Source organism: Littorina saxatilis, linkage group LG15 (assembly GCF_037325665.1).
Source record: "Littorina saxatilis isolate snail1 linkage group LG15, US_GU_Lsax_2.0, whole genome shotgun sequence".
NCBI classification, from domain to species: Eukaryota; Metazoa; Mollusca; class Gastropoda; order Littorinimorpha; family Littorinidae; genus Littorina; species Littorina saxatilis.
Genome location: NC_090259.1, coordinates 47,732,219 through 47,751,851, shown reverse-complemented (window position 1 = coordinate 47,751,851; position 19,633 = coordinate 47,732,219). Strand labels below are relative to the sequence as shown.

The 19,633-nt window shown below is 40.3% G+C and overlaps 3 protein-coding genes and 1 long non-coding RNA gene across 4 annotated transcripts in view; 2 read left to right on the top strand and 2 right to left on the bottom strand.

Moving 5' to 3' along the window:
• Positions 1-19,633, bottom strand: part of LOC138949516 (enolase-phosphatase E1-like) — a gene marked incomplete at its 3' end in the record, with an annotated part of 167,093 nt that overhangs the window by 88,134 nt on the left and 59,326 nt on the right.
• Positions 92-4,785, top strand: LOC138948350 (uncharacterized). The gene is made up of 5 exons (XM_070319880.1): positions 92-383; positions 1,044-1,794; positions 2,422-2,437; positions 2,587-2,780; positions 3,891-4,785. Exons 1-5 carry the CDS (start codon positions 190-192, stop codon positions 4,398-4,400), a joined length of 1,665 nt encoding a protein of 554 aa, XP_070175981.1. The 5' UTR covers positions 92-189; the 3' UTR covers positions 4,401-4,785.
• Positions 5,894-10,520, bottom strand: LOC138949524 (uncharacterized). Its single transcript, XM_070321367.1, has 3 exons — positions 10,390-10,520; positions 9,861-9,941; positions 5,894-8,183 (listed from the first exon to the last, which is right to left on the bottom strand). The coding sequence occupies exons 1-3, from the start codon at positions 10,496-10,498 to the stop codon at positions 7,462-7,464; spliced, it is 912 nt and encodes a 303-aa protein (XP_070177468.1). The 5' UTR covers positions 10,499-10,520; the 3' UTR covers positions 5,894-7,461.
• Positions 14,434-19,524, top strand: LOC138949500 (uncharacterized). Its single transcript, XR_011450303.1, has 3 exons — positions 14,434-15,322; positions 15,395-19,016; positions 19,089-19,524. It is a non-coding gene; the product is annotated as an uncharacterized lncRNA (long non-coding RNA).

Here is a 19,633-nt window from a genome sequence, read left to right as displayed (position 1 = left end):
ATAGTTCTGGAGTGGGGATCTGGAGTATTGTTCTAGAGTATAGTTCTAGAATAGGGTCTGTTCTAGTCTAGAGTGAGCGAGTTTTGGCGAGGAACAGGGTTGAGCTACGGTAGGGTCACTGCGCATGTCTGGTTTTTTTCTTCGCGAAAACGCTGTTGGGTTGTGTCCAGTCGCGTCCCTTGCAACAAGATGGCGACAAGCGCGTTACGAATTTACTGTTGTGGAGAGTTGATGGACGACGATGATGAACAAGCAGTAATGTTGACATGGCTGATGAAACAACAGTCACTTGTGCGAGTCCCACTGCCGAAAGTGCAAGGATTTGCAGAGGTGGTTTTCCAGTGGAACGATATCCAGTTCCAGGAACAGATGAGGTTGAGCAGGTGAGGATTACATAACATAACATATTGTTTCGAGCCCAGCCGACTGCTAAGAGCCTACTCAGGGCCAACACAACTAAATATCTACAAATCAATTCAAAAACAAGCTTAAAAATACAGCTATTTACAGGTTAAAACAAATCTTAAAAATCTTTTCAAGTCAAATCTTCAACTCAAATCTTATGAAAAACATTAATCTCTTTCAAAAGGTTAAAGATGTTTGCCGGAGCAACATCTCGGAATAGAGTTTTCAAACTATTTACATCATAGTGTTTCTTTCTAATCTCAATAAGATCCGCACAATCAATCAACACATGTTTGATGGAAAAACGTTCTGCACATGCATCACACTCAGGAGGGGGATCACCCCTGAGGACAGGTGAGGATTACGCTATTGTAAAAAATTATATGTGCGTCCAAAGAAACGAAGAGAGGAAAATAACTAAGACCCCTCACTAATCCTGTATAGAATATACAGGTGAAGTTCAAAGACTAAAGAATTATTAAGCCGGGTAAGCTATTAAAAATGCATTTTTTTCATATCTAGAAGCTGAATCTATGTCCAAGACATCCACATGATAGGTAAGCGTGTCTAGTATCCCAAAACCGATATTTTTTACCCTGATTTTCAAAACTCATTAATAAAATATATTTTACTTTCAGACATGTCTTTGACATGTTACTCGACTACCTCACTCCGCACTTCACAGAAGAGTTCCATGGTGGCCACAAACCTCTGACCCCAGAAATGCAGCTGCTAATCTTCATACAATACATCAGCAACATGGACTGCATGCGGGAGGTGGGCATGCTTTACGGCATTGCCAAGTCGACAGTCCTGCATGTTGTGCATCATATCTCCAGCACCATGACGAGGAACTTGACAGACCAGGTAAGCAGTAAGCTTGTGCTTTGTTTTTGTGGTGGGGACTCCTGCCCCATAACCAAGTTTGCTGACGACACTGGACTGACCGGACTGCTGACTGTTGACGACGACTCTGACTACAGGCAGGAGGTAGATAGGTTTGTGGGGTGGTGTGAAAACAACTATTTAGAGCTTAATGTGGGGAAGACAAAGGAAATGATAATGGACAACAGGAGGGGGGAACATGTACACAGGGAGATAGTGATCAAGGGGGAGGTCGTAGAGAAGGTAGAGCAGTATAAGTATTTGGGGGTGATTATAGACAATAAGTTGACATGGAAACCAAACTCTGATGCCCTTGTGAAGAAACTCCACTCTCGCCTGTACTTTTTGAGAAAACTCAGGTCTTTTAACATCAGACAAGAAATCCTTCAGATGTTTTACACTTCAACGTGCAATAGTGTGTTGTACTTTGGCTCCGTGTGTTGGGGTGGCAACATCAACAAGCAAGACAGGGATAGATTAGATAAATTCATCAGGAAAGCAAGTGGGGTGGTTGGGAGGAAGCAGGACAATTTCACATCAACACATGAACGACGACTGACTGACAAGGTACAGAAGATTTTGGCTGACGACTCGCACCCACTCAGACCGGAATTTGACAGTAGACGGACAGACAGGAGCAACAGATTCAGACAACCAACCGCAAGATCCACACGCTACAGAAATTCGTTCATTCCATCTGCAATTCACATCTTCAATTCTCAGGTGGGGCGCTAGATGCTGGTGTTGTCGCTCTGATGCACGGGGTCAGTGTTCTGTATTGTTTCAGTATTGTTGATTTTGTGTTGCATTCTACTCTCTTAATCTTAGACAATATGTGATAACCGGCAAGGTGCTGACTTTCTTTTGTGCATTGTTGATGGTGAATGCATGTTAATTTATTTTTAATATACTTTCTTATGTGATAACCAATGTGCTATATTTTCTCAGGACAAAGAACAAATGTTTATTTTGAATGTTTTATGTATGTTATTATTACGGACACAAACGCTCAGCAATGTAATTTCTCTTTTAGAGATTAATAAAGTTATTGTATTGTATTGTATTGTATTGTATGGGTGTGTGTGTCATGGAGGTGAAATGTTTAACACATCATTCTGTGACAAGTTGCAGGAAGTCAATCAGCAAGGTGTTGGTTCTTTGTCATAAAGGGGCCAAGGCTCGGTAAAATCAGTAACAGAGACGTCTCGGGAAGATATCAGCCATATCTTCATCCAGAAAGACATAACCTATACATAGATATAATGTTAAAGCATTTGCAGTCTGCAATGAAATGAGCCTGGCAAGAAAAAATTGGTTTGATATGGCCCAGTGTTGCCAGGCAACGAGAGATAGTCAACGCAGTTCAGACTCGGTCTGGATTTCCTGGAGTGGTGGGATTTCTTGATGGGTCGCACATCAGGATGGCCTCCAAACTGGACAGGGATGATGACTACATCAACCGAAAAGGTTACCCATCTGTACAGCTGCAGGTAACATCAAGAAATTTACCTTGTACAATTTGTAATGTTGCATGGTAACAAAAGGCTGGAGGGATGAATATTGAAAAGGTTTTACTTCACTCACTTGATAAAAGGCTTTTTAGCCTAAAATTTTGTTTCATAGTTTCATCTGAATTAAAGTTAGATTAACAGTACGACAGCAATAATTAATTCGTATTGTTTACGTGTGTCAGTAAAGTAACAAACGTGTACCTATTGTGACCCAATAATGATTGGCTACAGTCTTTGAACCCCGAAAAAATTATTTGAATAGTATTCAGCGTTTACTATGTTGGTCTTTGTAAACAAAACCAAGGACGCTGCACTGGCGGAAACGTACGAGCATTGGCGGACTTTTCCGAAGATGACACATTCATGGGTTATGACGTCTGTTTGACGTTGCTTAATTCTAAAATTAGCTTGGTAATTATTTCAGCGATTATTTTTGTAAATGTATTTAATCACTCATTTCTGGCAAGCTATAGGGATTTGAACAGCACAAATTGGTTGAACACTTAATTTTTAGATGCTGCAACAGCTGGATAAGCCTTCAACCACCTATGTCGTACTGTTAATCTCACTTTTAAGTCTTTGTGCACATGCAACTCACGTCTGTTTACCATTTTTTTTAAATTGTGCATGCGGGTATTTGTTGTCAGTTTATTTTTTTCTTGCTATCTTAGACAAGCAAACCGTGAAAAACGGATCGACCTATCCTAATTCTAAAAGAGTAAAGAAAATTGATTGACCTTCTCCGCTCGGCAGGCTACTTATTGCGACGAGACAGAAAGAGCACCTCCCGACTTTGGAAGCGTGTATCTTTGATAGTTTTGGATACATTTATTGCAAATTTGGACTGAAACTAGAAAATTTAATAAAGATTAATAAAATACTAAGTTTGTTCTGGAATGTTTGAGAGTTAGTGTACTGGAGAGGAATGGCGGTGCAGTAGAAGAAAAGCCCTGATCTTCATCCGGGTGGAGAAGGTTAAAGAAATTGGCGATTCACTTCTACAAATGTTGTCCAAACTGATGTAGTATGAAAACCAAGTCATGACATTCAGTACTGACTTATGTTATTACATTGTTTTGTTTCTTTCAGCTGGTTGTAGATCACGAGATGGTGATCACAGACATGTACACTGGTTGGCCTGGCTGTACCCATGATGCAAGAGTGCTGCGAAACTCGACCTTCTTTCATGATGCAGAGGCAGCTAGAGTCTTTAGACCAGGACAGTGCATTTTAGCTGACAGCGCGTACCCCTTGAAAAATTGGCTCATTACACCCTTCAAACAGAACGGCTTCCTCACACGCCGACAACGGAGGTTCAATCAGCGACTGTCTGGAGAAAGGCAGGTAGTGGAAAGGGCAATAGGCCACCTGAAAGGAAGGTTCAGAAGGCTGAAGGAAATTCCCTTCCATCAGGCAGAAGATGTAGTGAATCTAATCACATCTGCCTGCATCTTGCACAATATGTGCGTTCTCTCTGATGACAATGTTCAAAGGTACATTGACAATGATCCAGCACTTCGTCCCAATCGTTGCCAAAATGTCTATCTGCATGGCAGAAATGGTGTGCTCAGGAGACTTCAGTTGCTTGCTCTTGTTTGAAATTACTTTTGACGAAGTGCAAAGACAAGTGTCACAAGACTGCTGGTGTTTTTGATTTAGGATATCTTGAAAGCTTGTGAACATTTTTGTGACTGTAAGACTGCATAAACTGTTTGCAATGACCCACATTCATTTCAGTTAGCCTTGTACGATTTTGATTTGTTTGCATGGGTCTTTGTGTTCCCCTGGAGGAACTGAAACTTCTTAGATCTGTGCATTTCATTTTTTGTACAATACTTGAGTATGTGTACGTTTAAAAAAAGGTAATTGGTTGTGCTACAGGTTTCACACCAACCCCAACAGCAGTGAATACATTTGAATTATTTCCCTTTGATTTTTCATTTGTAATGCAATGGTTAGCATAATATTAAATTGTAAAACTCAATTTGGGTCTTTCTTTTATATGGCCTCCAAAGTCATGAAGTGTTATCTTTATCAAAGTAACCAAAAATTTCACTCAATTTCTCAAAACATGATGTTTTTTAACCTTCAGAAGACTACGATTTTTACTACACGCAAAGGACTATGTGGGTCGCTCAGTACACATACTTTTTAAAGAAGGGATAAAAACAACATGTATGGGTACTCAGCAACCCACGCCGTCCTCAAAGGAATATTCACTGTAATCTCGGTCAACCCAAACTGAAAGCTAAGCATGTTTTCTTCACTAGAAATATGGGTACTAAACGACCCACACCGTCCTTTGCGTGTAGTTCAAAATCACCTGTAAATTACTAAATAACGGCTTAATGAAATAATTTAAAACTATGGGAATATGACCATCTATAAAAACCTGGAAAAGTCCCAAAATTTCATGCTCGAACTGCAAGTGGTTCTTTAGATATTTAATATCACTCTTCTGGGTCTTCAGCGACCCACATAGTCTTCTGAAGGTTAAGATACAAGGCTCCGCACAGGACAATGACATACTCCCAAAATGTTCCATACCACACTCAGGCCTGAATAACTCATATTGTACTTCTCCATGATGAGTACAGACTCCACCATAAGTTAAGTTCCACGTGCAAACTTTCCTCTTCTGTTGTATCACTGGTGTGTTCGTGTTGTGCATAATTACGCGCATTCGGCAGCTTATATAGCCATCGTAGTGACCATAACTCATGGCCATACCTTCCTTATTTAATGTGCTTTACGATTTTCAAGTGTGAAAAGTTTGAGGCAGTGGTCAATACCTGCTGAAAAACAGCCAATTTTTCACAAATCAGCAGTTCTTTACACGCTCTCTGCATGCCGCTGGGGCTGTAAGTGCAGCCTTAACGAGCCTTGCAGTATTCAGTATTGACCCCTTCACTTTTTCATAATCAAAATACTTGACAAAAACCACTCTTAATTTTTTGGTGAATTTTTAAAGAATGTCACCTTTCATTCGAACTGGTCCTTAACTTATGGTGGAGTCTGTAGATAACATTGGACTTGAAAGGCGAAATCTTGTTATATAATGTCAGGTTTGCATACACGCACAACAAATCATCTTTGGAACAAATATGTGCTTTATTGCATCTTCAGCGCGTTTTGAAAAAGAAAGTGTAGAGCACTTTGCATTTGAAACAACTTAACAAGGAATCACAAGTAACTCCAAATACGATAACAGTAAACACATGTCAACTTGGCAACTTGTCTTCCAACGAAAACATCAGACCAATGTAGTTATTGGTACCTCATACCCTTGGCAGTTCAAAAAAAAAGAGAAAATCTTGCACTTTGCACAACAGTCCGAAATATTTGGGAAAGTGGAAAATGTCACTTGAAAAAAAAAAGGCTCTCTTGCAATTTGCACATTTCAAACCACTTTGCACATATTAAACACAAACAGTCCAGATCTGCATGGGGGAATGTAAATGTCAATTTACATACACTTTTTCCATTTCAACAAAAATAAATGTACATATTGCACCTGTTTGGACAAGAATAGTAGAAAGCGGAAAACAAACAACAAATTATGAACGCCACTTATGTACACATAAACTTACAACAACACTGTATCTGCACTCGGCAGCTTATATAGCCATCGTAGTGACCATAACTCATGGCCATACCTTCCTTATTTAATGTGCTTTACGATTTTCAAGTGTGAAAAGTTTGAGGCAGTGGTCAATACCTGCTGAAAAACAGCCAATTTTTCACAAATCAGCAGTTCTTTACACGCTCTCTGCATGCCGCTGGGGCTGTAAGTGCAGCCTTAACGAGCCTTGCAGTATTCAGTATTGACCCCTTCACTTTTTCATAATCAAAATACTTGACAAAAACCACTCTTAATTTTTTGGTGAATTTTTAAAGAATGTCACCTTTCATTCGAACTGGTCCTTAACTTATGGTGGAGTCTGTAGATAACATTGGACTTGAAAGGCGAAATCTTGTTATATAATGTCAGGTTTGCATACACGCACAACAAATCATCTTTGGAACAAATATGTGCTTTATTGCATCTTCAGCGCGTTTTGAAAAAGAAAGTGTAGAGCACTTTGCATTTGAAACAACTTAACAAGGAATCACAAGTAACTCCAAATATGATAACAGTAAACACATGTCAACTTGGCAACTTGTCTTCCAACGAAAACATCAGACCAATGTAGTTATTGGTACCTCATACCCTTGGCACTTCAAAAAAAAAAGAGAAAATCTTGCACTTTGCACAACAGTCCGAAATATTTGGGAAAGTGGAAAATGTCACTTGAAAAAAAAAAGGCTCTCTTGCAATTTGCACATTTCAAACCACTTTGCACATATTAAACACAAACAGTCCAGATCTGCATGGGGGAATGTAAATGTCAATTTACATACACTTTTTCCATTTCAACAAAAATAAATGTACATATTGCACCTGTTTGGACAAGAATAGTAGAAAGCGGAAAACAAACAACAAATTATGAACGCCACTTATGTACACATAAACTTACAACAACACTGTATCTGCACATGAAAGCCATGTGACAAAAGTCACATATCAGGCTGACATCAAAACTGAAAGGGAAGATTTCCACCGACGCGTAATAGAAAGTGTGCGATTCTACTCATCGACTTCTACAGCAAAGACAAAGCCTCACTCGTCCTTATTCCGAGACTCGATGTCTTTCTCGTAGAGATCAAGCAGTCGGTCCATCCGTGTCATTTTGTCTTGGTGAAAGGATTTCATGTTTCCCTGAATATCCATATATTGATCTTGAAGCTGATCACTACGGCGCTTGCCCTTGCCCTTTCCCCTTCCCTTATCATCTTTGCTAGCACCCTGACCCTCGTCATCTTTGCCAGCACCCTGACCCTTGTCATCTTTGCCAGCACCCTGACCCTCGTCATCTTTGCCAGCACCCTCACCAACTTCCGGATTCCCAACAGCACGGGGTTGAAGTGGTTTTCGGCAGTCAACCACCACCTTTGGCCGTGTGCTGGCCTTCGTCCCGTAAACCTGGTCAAATTCAAATTTATACTTGAATGATACCCTCCCTGCCCCCGTCTTGCTTTCTGCATCCAGCGCTTCCTTCCACTTTTTTTTCATGTTTGTGTATTTGTTGATGACTTGCAACGTTGTAACAATGCAGCCAGCAGCTCTCAGCTGCTTGACAATGTCACCCCACAATAGGATGTGGTTCTTACTGTCCAGAAACTTGTCCTGCCTTTCATGCCTTAAGGTCAGGAGGAGCTCCACTTCTTTGTCCTTCCACACGTGAGGCCCAGTACACTGAGAAGAGGGTGCCTGGTCTCCAGTAGACTGAGATTGACAAGAGGGTGCCTGGTCTCCAGAACACTGAATAGAGGATGCCTGGTCTGTAACAAAAAGTAAAATTCACAATGTTTCCCACAAGAACGAAACTTCTGAGGGAATTTACAAGTGTCCTGCTTCGCGGTTCTGACAAGTCCGGTTCAGACTTAGCCCCTTGACTGCCACTCACGTACACTGTACGTTCCTCGAAACACATCCCCACCCACCCCCAACGTACGCCGTACGGGCTTGTTGCAACACTTCATTCTACTTCCAGTTGAAGGCAAGCAATCGTAAAAATTATGCCATAGCCCAGGAAAAACCTATCATGGGGTTGTTTCCCTTTGGCCGTTAATTGCCGTTACAAGGTCATTTTGATTTTTTTTCACGGTAAGTAGGGAAGTTTGCATCGGAAGCAGCGTCAAAATGGTGGAAGGTTCAAACACTATGCTACCCACAGTGTTTTGTGGAATATCACACCAAGCTTTTCTATTGGACTAAGGCGAGCCAAATCCACTTGATAAACATGTTTGCAGCAATTTCTGTGTGCCTGTCTGTTATTAATGTGTGGATTTTGTGACTCAAAAAACCCTCTGAAAACTAAACATTCAATGCTTTATTTTTTTTATTTTTTTTGTAATGGCATCCTCTCTCAAAATTTCTTTCTTTCTCTAACAAGTGATTTGCCAGGGTATACCAAGAAAACACACCAAAAATCTTTGCATTAGGACAGCAACTGTGAGAGAAATTAACTTTTTAGTCACTCTGCCCAAAAAATCCAATTTTCGTCGTGGTGGCTGGCATTACCAGAAACGCGTTTATGCTTGGCAGTCAAGGGGTTAACTTACCAACGGAACCACAGTTTTTGTCCAAACGGACTAAAATTTTAGTTCACCAGGAATGATAATGTCGGGACGATTTCCTGCCGCACACTTGATTTCTTTATTAATAATAATTTGTGTGTGTGTGTGTGAAGAACTTTTAATACAAGTGTAAGAACAAGATATTCACTTCAAGACCTGGCCTAACTGCCACACAAGGTTTGCCAATGAATTTTTAATTTCAGACGATTTCTCCTTCATAGTGACTATGTGAAAGGCAATAGACTATACCGCTGTTTTGTCCTTCTTCGCCTCCGTTACGGAAGGAATACAATTTTACATGATCCTAACGAAGGGAAATCTTAAACGAAGACATACCTCCTCCAAATTTTGCATGGCCGTTTGTTACAACACACTTTTTGTTCTTGCACTTGTATAAAAAGTTACCTACACAAAAAAATATCCAAAATATCGAGTGTGTGCCAGAAAATAGGCCCGACAATACAAGTTTACTGATCCAAGCACTGACCACATGCATACTGCAACAGTTTGCTGGTCTCACGAGTGTGAGACGGGCACTACAATATAAGATTTGGACAGATCATCGATTAAGCGCCAGAGCAATCAATAGTTCTAAACTGGATACAGTGCACAGTAGAAATAGAGCGCTACGCTGGGGATCGGAAGGCCCCAGGTTCGAGTCCCGGCCGGTTTGGACAATGTGTGACCATATTTATTCCCTGTTACCGACAACTGGTCCGCTTGTGTCAGTATAATGTGACCAGTAGTCCCCAGTAATCCCATCATTGCGGCTGGAGACAATAAACAGGACAACCAACCAAAGAAATCTACTATCAACCAATCTGTGTTATACACATATTTTGACTCCATCAATTAGGACAAAAATGGAAATGTGGGTACCTGCACCATGCAGCTGTGGTGGCGGTGACGGGTTCTGCTGGCCAATGAGAGCCGTGACGATACTCTCTTTCAGGTTGGGGTCTACAAGTACAGCACACAAACAAAAACATAACATTGTTGCAGTACAACAACTTCGGGAGATTTCAAAAAAGAAACTGTCATACATATGGAAGAAAATGGCAAGACATTTCAAATGCAATGATTGTGTTCTCAGTGTGACGTTTTCCAGCCCACAATAATGTGCATCCTAGGTTTGATAAGTTGCATGCAGAGGTGCACATTGTTGAGCGAGATGCACAACTACCCAAATGTGAAAACTCGAGACAAGCATGCAGGATGTTTGATCTGTGGCACATAGAGAAAAACTAAGATAAGAAAAATTGTGGCACGCTGACAGTGACACTGCCAATATTTTATTTATCGCTTCAGATCAATTACATTTAAAAGGCCCATTACTGGAGACTATTTAGCAGAAAGAAAAAAGGTTTCCATATATGATAAAAAAGAAAATGGTTGCAAACCAACATACCTGTTTTCTCATTGAGGAGAAGGTCCAGAATTGATGATTCAACTACAATGCTGTAAACCCTTCCATCCCTCTCAATCTTTATTACTTGTGACACATTGCCTTGCGACATACTGAAAGAAAAAGAAAGAGTTTGTCATGCACTTTTTACAAATTCCAAATGTGAACACCGAATGAAAGGCCTCTTTAATTCTTTTTGCTTCAGTTCTATACAGATCCTCAGTCAGAGGGCATAACCCCCCCCCCCCCCCCCCCCCCCCCCAACGTCCTACTTTTTTTTTTAATGGAACAAATCTGTGCAATCTGTTGAGTTTTGGGGCTGAAAATTGAATGAAAATGTGGTCCTGAAAATTGGTGAGACATTTACACTTTGTCTACACAGAAGAATGTCCAAATCTATACACATGTGTACATGTGGTAGTGCATTGTTACTTGTGTAAGACACCCAAACTTTGGGATACATGTATTATCTGCACACTCATTACTGTCAATGTAATGAATCGGCCTGGGTATAAAGATCAAACTTTTTATTGATTCAGAATTTCAGTATCCCAACTTTCACCCATGAAAATAAATTAGAAGCAAGCTGTGCTGGGATGTATTTAGGCCGATTGGGAAGGGAGAGAGTGGATTTATCCCTGCTGACAGCAAGAAATCGCGGCTCAAGTGTACTTTAGCGCCCTGAACTTTTACCCGGCTATTTTGCGCTCGATTTTTACGCTCACCTCTTCATTGACGTTCGAATCGATAGTTCGATGTTTCGGCATTACATTCATATCGATACTTATATCAATATGTCATAGTTTACCAACGTAAATGGCTCGGTAACACACGTTGTGTGGCAATCATACACTTGTAAACAACAAGAATGCGTGCGCATTCGCAGGGAAATGGAAATGGCGAAGACGATGTTACTGCGACCTGTCGATTCCATCGCTGTTGTTTTGAGATAATCGGCACATTTTGGTTAGTGTACTGTTTTATTGTTGATGTGAATGTAATGCCAAAACATCGAACTATCGATTCGAACGTCAATGAAGAAGTAAGCGTGAAAATCGAGCGCAAAACAGCCGGGTAAAAGTTCAGGGCGCTAAAGTACATTTGAGCCGAAATCGCACCCAAACTCCTGTTGACCTCATTTCTTCCCAAAATAAACATCACTGCTAAAATAAAATGCATTAAAACCAAGACAGTATCCAACCCAGTATCCTTAATTTTTGAAAGGCTAAGTGATTTACAACAAATGTCTTCTCACAATCCGTAACTTTGTCAAAAAATATTTGCAGAAGTTTCTCACCTCGCTTTGGCAGCCATCTTGGAACTGGAGAGACCCTACGCAGGAAGCAAGGTTGAAAGTTGGTTAACCGGTGACGTCACTCCAGTCGTACCGGACCGAGTTTTTGCGACCTCCGGTTCGACCCGAGTCACCTTAGTTGACGCCAAAACTCGCTCAGTATAGTTTAGATTAGAGTAGAGTTTTGTTGGGTTTCTTTTTTTTTAGATAAGATTTTTTTTTAATTGTTATTTGTTTGTGTGTGTGTGTGTGTGTGAAGAAGTTTAGAGAGTAGAATAGATTGAAGAAATTGTTGTTGAATGTAAACCCCCGTTTCCCACACATTCCCAACTACATCATATAGAATAAAAGAATCTGTTTGTTTAATTAACCTGTGTCATCTTGTTTTGGTTGTTTGTGTTTTGAGAGAAAGGGGGCACACGGTTACACATACTACAGAACTTCCAAGATTGAGGAAAATCATTAAGTCGCTGCAGTTGTGTGATACAATACAATACAATACAATACAAAACAATAAAATGCAATACAATACAATAAAATATAAAAGAGAAATTATATTGTGACTGAAAAATAAAACATAAATAAAACGCATCAATATAAACAACAATCCCCACACACACACACACACAAACACACACACACACACACACACACACACACACACACACACACACACAAGCAAATAAAGTGCCATGTTAAGTTAAAACGTAAAAAGTATCATTTAAATTAGATTTTAAATTATGACAAGTTAATTATTGCAGTTAATCACAGTGCTATACAACAAGATTATTTGTTTTAAAGTTGTTCAAAAGTGTGCATGTTGGCATTCTAAATCTTTTTTCAGAAGGAAGCAGTTCAAACTGACGTGCTAAAACATAACGTTCGCAGCAATCATTCTCGCCTTGTTCACAACACGCATTTCAAACAACTCACTCAGACTCTCCTGTTTCTGACCCACAATCAGTCGATCTCGCCTTGTTCACAACATGCCTTTCAAACAACTCACTCAGACTCTCCTGTTTCTGACCCACAATCATTCTCGCCTTGTTCACAACATGCCTTTCAAACAACTCACTCAGACGCTCCTGCTTCTGCCCACCATTTCACTACATACATTCACAGTTTTGTTCAGCTCATTCTAACTTACACACTCGGGCCTCCATACCAGCAAATAGAAGAGAAGGTTAGGACAGATTGCACACAACTTTGATAAAACAGCTGTCCGACCTTTGTGTTTAAATTAAGATTTCTTAGTTTCTGCATGTAGTTAATTCTCAAATAACATTGCTTGTTGACTGCTTTGACGTGGCTGTCAAAGCCCAGTTTACTATCAATAAACCTCTGTTCCTAAATATTTATATTCACTCGCCCGTTCCAGTTTCACCCCATTTAAAATAGATCTGGAATAAGACTTGGTTTCCTTCTAAAATCAATTATCATTTGTCTTGTTATGTCACATTTAAATCAAGATAGTTGTTTCGTATGGCAATCCGTTTGTAAAGAAATTACGTTTTTTCGTGTTGATCTAAATAATGAATTATTTAGCTAAATAATGCATTATATAGCTAAATAATGCATTATTTAGCTAAATAATTCATTATTTACACAAAAGTAAAAAATGTGATTGTTGTAATTAAATAAATCTTTTATTTACTAAACAATTCATTATTTAAGTAAATAATGCATTATATAATAAACAAGAGGCGAAGCCTTCAAGGCTCACATAAGAAATCGACAAACAGTAACACAAACTCAATCACTCCGTCACACATACACACACACAGCACACACACACACACACACACACACACACACACACACACACACACACACACACACACACACACACACACACACACACACACACACACACACACAGAAAGAGCATAGGTGAAACTGTGCAAGAAAGCGAGACACTAGATCTAGATCTGTCTGTCTGCATGTAGCCTACTTACATGGATACGACTGCCAAATAGTCTGGGCCCGCTCAAAATAACAATCACCGAGACTTTCAGTAATTCCATCGCGTGACGTCTAACCCTCGTACGTCATAATGTGACGTCAATGTAATATGACGTCTTCAAATGTTAAAGTTTCTACCACAGACATACATACATACATACATACATACGCACGCACGCACGCACGCACGCACGCACGCACGCACGCACAGACAGACAAAAGTTAGCATCGCATAGGCTACACTTACGTGAGCCAAAAAAATGCATTATCTATATTATAATACGCGACCGTTTTGGGGCCTTGCGTCGCTATCTCCTCCCAAACCCGGCCGATTTGGGCCCCGATCTCTGGGGTATCTAGAAACATTTTGCGGCGCGCACGATGCGCCCGGTTAGATTAGCCGATTCCGAAGCCAAATGGCTTTTTTTGCCATTCTGGTGCGACATTTTCTAACAGACGACGCAACCGGAAGGCCTCCCCATTGGCTGTTAAACGCTCAGACCGAATAAGCTTCACTTCCGTCCACACCCGCGTGCCGGGCAGTGTGTGGAAAGCGAGACGCATCGACGCGACAAGTGTTTGTTCACGCATCGACAAGCTCCACAGGTAAGTCAGTCTCCTTCTTAAAGTGTTCCGAAACCATTCTGCCACAGGGTTTATTCCAGGCTTTATTCGAAGAACCACGCCAGGGTCTTTCAACGCTGCATCAAGAATTGGGTTAGCGGAATGTTTTCACCACGTGTCAGTCTTACCCGACATTGTGATGTTGCCATTCTCTTTCGCATAGGCCATATGTGAGCTTGGGAACGACAGTTACGGTACACATGCACTTGTGTGCATCCGTGTGAACTCGTGGTACCTCTATACTATCGGGGATCCATTAAGGTTTCCGAGACTGAGTTTCATTTCTATTGAATTGGTCTCGCGGAATAGCCGATTCTAAAATTTGCATAGGTAAAACGATTGTTTTTTTTAGTACAAGCCTCTGGAGTAAATTTTGTGATTAATGTTTTTGTGAACAAGAAACAATTGACAGGTGGCTTTGTTCCATCTCCCTTTTTCCCTCCGCCGCGATGTAAAGTTGAATAGTTGAAGGTGACGTTAGGCACTAACTAAAGAAAGTGGGGCTGCCTGACACCCCTCGAGTTGAATGGGTTAATCTTGTGACACCGGTGCACAGGATGTGAACGCTAAAACTGTGCTTTTGCTTGGAATCTTTGAGGGAAAAAGACGTGTATTTGGTGCGGCGTGTTTTCAATGCCGTTGTTGTGACATGTTTGTCACGGCCGGAAATCTTTCCGGAATGTGAGGATTCTTTTGCTGGTAGGTTAAAACAATTTTCTTTCTGTAAATGGGTAGGCGGTGAAAAGAATAGTATGCTGCTTGGGGGGAGGATTTATTTGAATGTTTAAGTAGATTGTTTTGTGAGTTGGAATGGTGGGGAAGATTTTTGTGTGTGAATGTTTTAGAAGACCGTTGTTTGAGAGAACGGTATATGTATTGTAGGCATGTTATTTGGTAGGAATGATGTGTTTTGTTGTTTAATGAGTTAGCTTGTGGTAGTTGAAATTGTTGATTTGTTTACGTATGCTTACGGCGTGCATTCTGTGCTTTGCAGGATGGCTGAGTGTGCGACGGGGTTTCAGTAGACGGGGTTTAGTTAGGTCTGGGTTTAGTTAGGTCTGGGTTTAGTTAGGTCTGTTTGGTTTAGTTAGGTCTTTTCTGTTTAGTTAGATCTGTTGGTTTAGTTAGGTCTTTTTCTTTTTTTAGTGGGTCGTAGATTTGTTTTTATAGACTAGGTTTTGTTAGTGAAGAGTAGTTAGATTTAGTGGAGAGATTTTGGTCAGATTTTGTTAGAGTTTTTGTAGATTTGGTTTTTTTTAAAGAATTGTTTTTTAGGTTGTTTTTTTAGATTTCGTTTGTTTTAAATTAGAGTCTCATTGTGGTTTTTTTTTGGATTAAAGTTGAGAGTGAGGATTTAGAGTAGAGTGTAGTTTGGTGAAAGGATTTGGTGTGTTTTAAAGGGTATCTTTAGGGGAAGAATGTAGTTTTAGAATGAAGAGTGAGAATATTGTTTTTTTGAAGTTGTTTAGTCCTATACAGTGAAAGTTGTATTTGAAGATAAACCCCCGTTATCCCACATTTTCCCCATTTCATCGTATGGAATAAAAGAACCTGGGTAATATAACTTGTGTCGTCTGCTTTAGTGTTTGAGTTCAGTACGAAAGAGGAAAGTAGATTGGCACACGGTTACATTTGGCGCTGCGAGCAGGGTGGGTAGGGGGTGTTACTGTTAGGGCTAGGATTAGAGTAGGTTAGGGGACCCCGTCGCACAGGGAGAGGATGGCAGGCATGCAGTCCGGACGCGGGCTGGTGTTGAGGAGACGGGCGTGTGAGAAGTTGGAGGGAGTCCGGGCGTGACGTCGACGGATGCGGCTTTGTTGTCAACATTGCCATTTAGTTTGTTAATCCGGGGAAGAAAGGATTACAGTGATTAACATTTCTTTTTACTCTGTTAGTCCACAGAAGGACTTCAACGATTAACATTTCTTCGGACGTTTGTGAAAGACTGTTTGCACACCGTGCAAAGAGACAGAGTTGGGGAGTGGACCAGCCCTGGAAGAGTGTGTTCGATTATGTTGATTTGATATTATGACGGACATGTGTAGTTGTATGTTTGATTACGCTACATGGATGTGATGTGATTACTAACACTTGTGGTTGTATGTATGGGTGTTAGTGTGGTTTTTGTTGCAAGCCGTGTGCTTGGGGCGTGAGTATTGCGCTTGCCGGTTAATTTGTTTCAAGGATCGAAACATGGTGAACAACATAATGTTGAAATACCGTCATATCATACATATTGGAAGGGAAAAGGATGGTGAAGGAAGGAAGGAAGGATTGTGAAGGAAGGAAGGATTGTGAAGGAAGGAAGGATTGTGAAGGAAGGATTGTGAAGGAAGGAAAGAGAGTGATGGTGAAGAAGAGAAGGATATATATCATAGTAAACTTCATATACTGTAGACAGGGTGCCTGGGACGCATTCAACTTGTATCAGTTTACCACAAGGACGCCCAGAGGTGGTGGTATTTGACGGGTTTTATGTTGTCTCTAGCCGATTGTCTACGCGCACATATTTTAATTTGTTTGAGTAATGGCGTCTCCAGCCTCGTACGCCTCAGGAGCAAAGTATGCTACCTGTAAGGGATTAGATAACCTTTTTCTTCCTTTTTGCTCTCTGCTATCGTTTGGTTTGTCTTTACTGTCTTCTCCGCTCCCACTTTCTAATTCTCTTGGCTGCACTGTTTTTTTAGGGATTCTTTGGTTTGAATAATGGCGTCTCCAGCCTCGTACGCCTCAGGAGCAAAGTATGCTACCTGTAAGGGATTAGATGACCTTTTTCTTCCTTTGTGCTCTCTGCTATCGTTTGGTTTGTCTTTACTGTCTTCTCCGCTCCCACTTTCTAATTCTCTTGGCTGCACTTTTTTAGGGATTCTTGGGTTTGTGTATGGCGTCTCCAGCCTCGTACGCCTCAGGAGCAAAGTATGCTACCTGTAAGGGATTAGATGACCTTTTTCTTCCTTTTTGCTCTCTGCTGTCGTTTGGTTTGTCTTTACTGTTTTCTCCGCTCTCACTTTTACTGTCTCCTCTGCTCTCGCTATTTTCTTGGTGGTATTTTTTTAGAATTTGAGTTCTGGCGCTTACTGATGTCTTTGTTCGAAGACAGTGTGTATACTGGTTTTGTTTATTAGAATTAATATTAGTGGATTTTTGAAGTAGATTCTGAAGGATTGTATGGTTGCCTATGAATACTCCTGTTGAATGGTTTAATTGTGATGAGTGACATTAGGTTATTGCTGATTTTTGACTAAAGGTTTGATATTCTGGGTGAGTTTTAAGGACTTCCAGTTTTTTTCATTGCCTTGGCAAGTGGTCATTTTGTTAGTTGATTAGAAGATTGTGTTGCCAAGTACAGTTGGGATACAAAGAGGGGACATGCATTGATAAATCGTAAAGGTTGTCAGTATTTTGTTCTGATGTATGCTCAAGAGAGATCAGATGCTTTGATAAATCGTAAAGATTGTCAACATTTTGTTCTGATGTATGCTCAAGAGAGATAAAATATTTGATAAGTCGTAAAGATTATCATTATTGGTTATCTGGCAAGTGGTGAACATAAATCTTTGTAAAGTGAACCATGGAACTGCCTCTGTTAAAGATGAGTTGTGATTTTTTGTCAACTTGTGTGAGTTGGATGTCGACAGGAGATATGATTATTGGCACGGGAAGGATTATGTGAAATTTGTATTTCAGAACCTATTAGTTTTAGAGAAATATTGTTATAGTCAGTTGATGGTTGTTTTTGTGTGAAAGTTTTTGAAATGATTTGAGGATGGAGAATATTATGTTCTTGGGAGGTTAAATATGTTTTTCAATTTTTTTCTGATTCTGGCATGTCGCCAGGAGACGACAGTCTAAGTTGGGGAGGATGTGAGCTTGGGAACGACAGTTACGGTACACATGCACTTGTGTGCATCCGTGTGAACTCGTGGTACCTCTATACTATCGGGGATCCATTAAGGTTTCCGAGACTGAGTTTCATTTCTATTGAATTGGTCTCGCGGAATAGCCGATTCTAAAATTTGCATAGGTAAAACGATTGTTTTTTTTAGTACAAGCCTCTGGAGTAAATTTTGTGATTAATGTTTTTGTGAACAAGAAACAATTGACAGGTGGCTTTGTTCCATCTCCCTTTTTCCCTCCGCCGCGATGTAAAGTTGAATAGTTGAAGGTGACGTTAGGCACTAACTAAAGAAAGTGGGGCTGCCTGACACCCCTCGAGTTGAATGGGTTAATCTTGTGACACCGGTGCACAGGATGTGAACGCTAAAACTGTGCTTTTGCTTGGAATCTTTGAGGGAAAAAGACGTGTATTTGGTGCGGCGTGTTTTCAATGCCGTTGTTGTGACATGTTTGTCACGGCCGGAAATCTTTCCGGAATGTGAGGATTCTTTTGCTGGTAGGTTAAAACAATTTTCTTTCTGTAAATGGGTAGGCGGTGAAAAGAATAGTATGCTGCTTGGGGGGAGGATTTATTTGAATGTTTAAGTAGATTGTTTTGTGAGTTGGAATGGTGGGGAAGATTTTTGTGTGTGAATGTTTTAGAAGACCGTTGTTTGAGAGAACGGTATATGTATTGTAGGCATGTTATTTGGTAGGAATGATGTGTTTTGTTGTTTAATGAGTTAGCTTGTGGTAGTTGAAATTGTTGATTTGTTTACGTATGCTTACGGCGTGCATTCTGTGCTTTGCAGGATGGCTGAGTGTGCGACGGGGTTTCAGTAGACGGGGTTTAGTTAGGTCTGGGTTTAGTTAGGTCTGGGTTTAGTTAGGTCTGTTTGGTTTAGTTAGGTCTTTTCTGTTTAGTTAGATCTGTTGGTTTAGTTAGGTCTTTTTCTTTTTTTAGTGGGTCGTAGATTTGTTTTTATAGACTAGGTTTTGTTAGTGAAGAGTAGTTAGATTTAGTGGAGAGATTTTGGTCAGATTTTGTTAGAGTTTTTGTAGATTTGGTTTTTTTTAAAGAATTGTTTTTTAGGTTGTTTTTTTAGATTTCGTTTGTTTTAAATTAGAGTCTCATTGTGGGTTTTTTTTGGATTAAAGTTGAGAGTGAGGATTTAGAGTAGAGTGTAGTTTGGGGAAAGGATTTGGTGTGTTTTAAAGGGTATCTTTAGGGGAAGAATGTAGTTTTAGAATGAAGAGTGAGAATATTGTTTTTTTGAAGTTGTTTAGTCCTATACAGTGAAAGTTGTATTTGAAGATAAACCCCCGTTATCCCACATTTTCCCCATTTCATCGTATGGAATAAAAGAACCTGGGTAATATAACTTGTGTCGTCTGCTTTAGTGTTTGAGTTCAGTACGAAAGAGGAAAGTAGATTGGCACACGGTTACATTTGGCGCTGCGAGCAGGGTGGGTAGGGGGTGTTACTGTTAG

What these genes read in the sequence shown, in the direction of transcription:
- LOC138948350 (XM_070319880.1), top strand. Translation starts at nt 190, where the DNA reads ATGGCGACAAGCGCGTTACGAATTTACTGTTGTGGAGAGTTGATGGAC. An exon ending in GAACAGATGAGGTTGAGCAG is followed by an intron (nt 384 to 1,043) that starts GTGAGGATTACA and finishes TTTTACTTTCAG; the next exon opens with ACATGTCTTTGACATGTTAC. An exon ending in ACCCATCTGTACAGCTGCAG is followed by an intron (nt 2,781 to 3,890) that starts GTAACATCAAGA and finishes TGTTTCTTTCAG; the next exon opens with CTGGTTGTAGATCACGAGAT.
- LOC138949524 (XM_070321367.1), bottom strand. Translation starts at nt 10,498, where the DNA reads ATGTCGCAAGGCAATGTGTCACAAGTAATAAAGATTGAGAGGGATGGA. An exon ending in TCTCCTCAATGAGAAAACAG is followed by an intron (nt 9,942 to 10,389) that starts GTATGTTGGTTT and finishes CTGTACTTGTAG; the next exon opens with ACCCCAACCTGAAAGAGAGT. An exon ending in ACCACAGCTGCATGGTGCAG is followed by an intron (nt 8,184 to 9,860) that starts GTACCCACATTT and finishes TTTTTGTTACAG; the next exon opens with ACCAGGCATCCTCTATTCAG.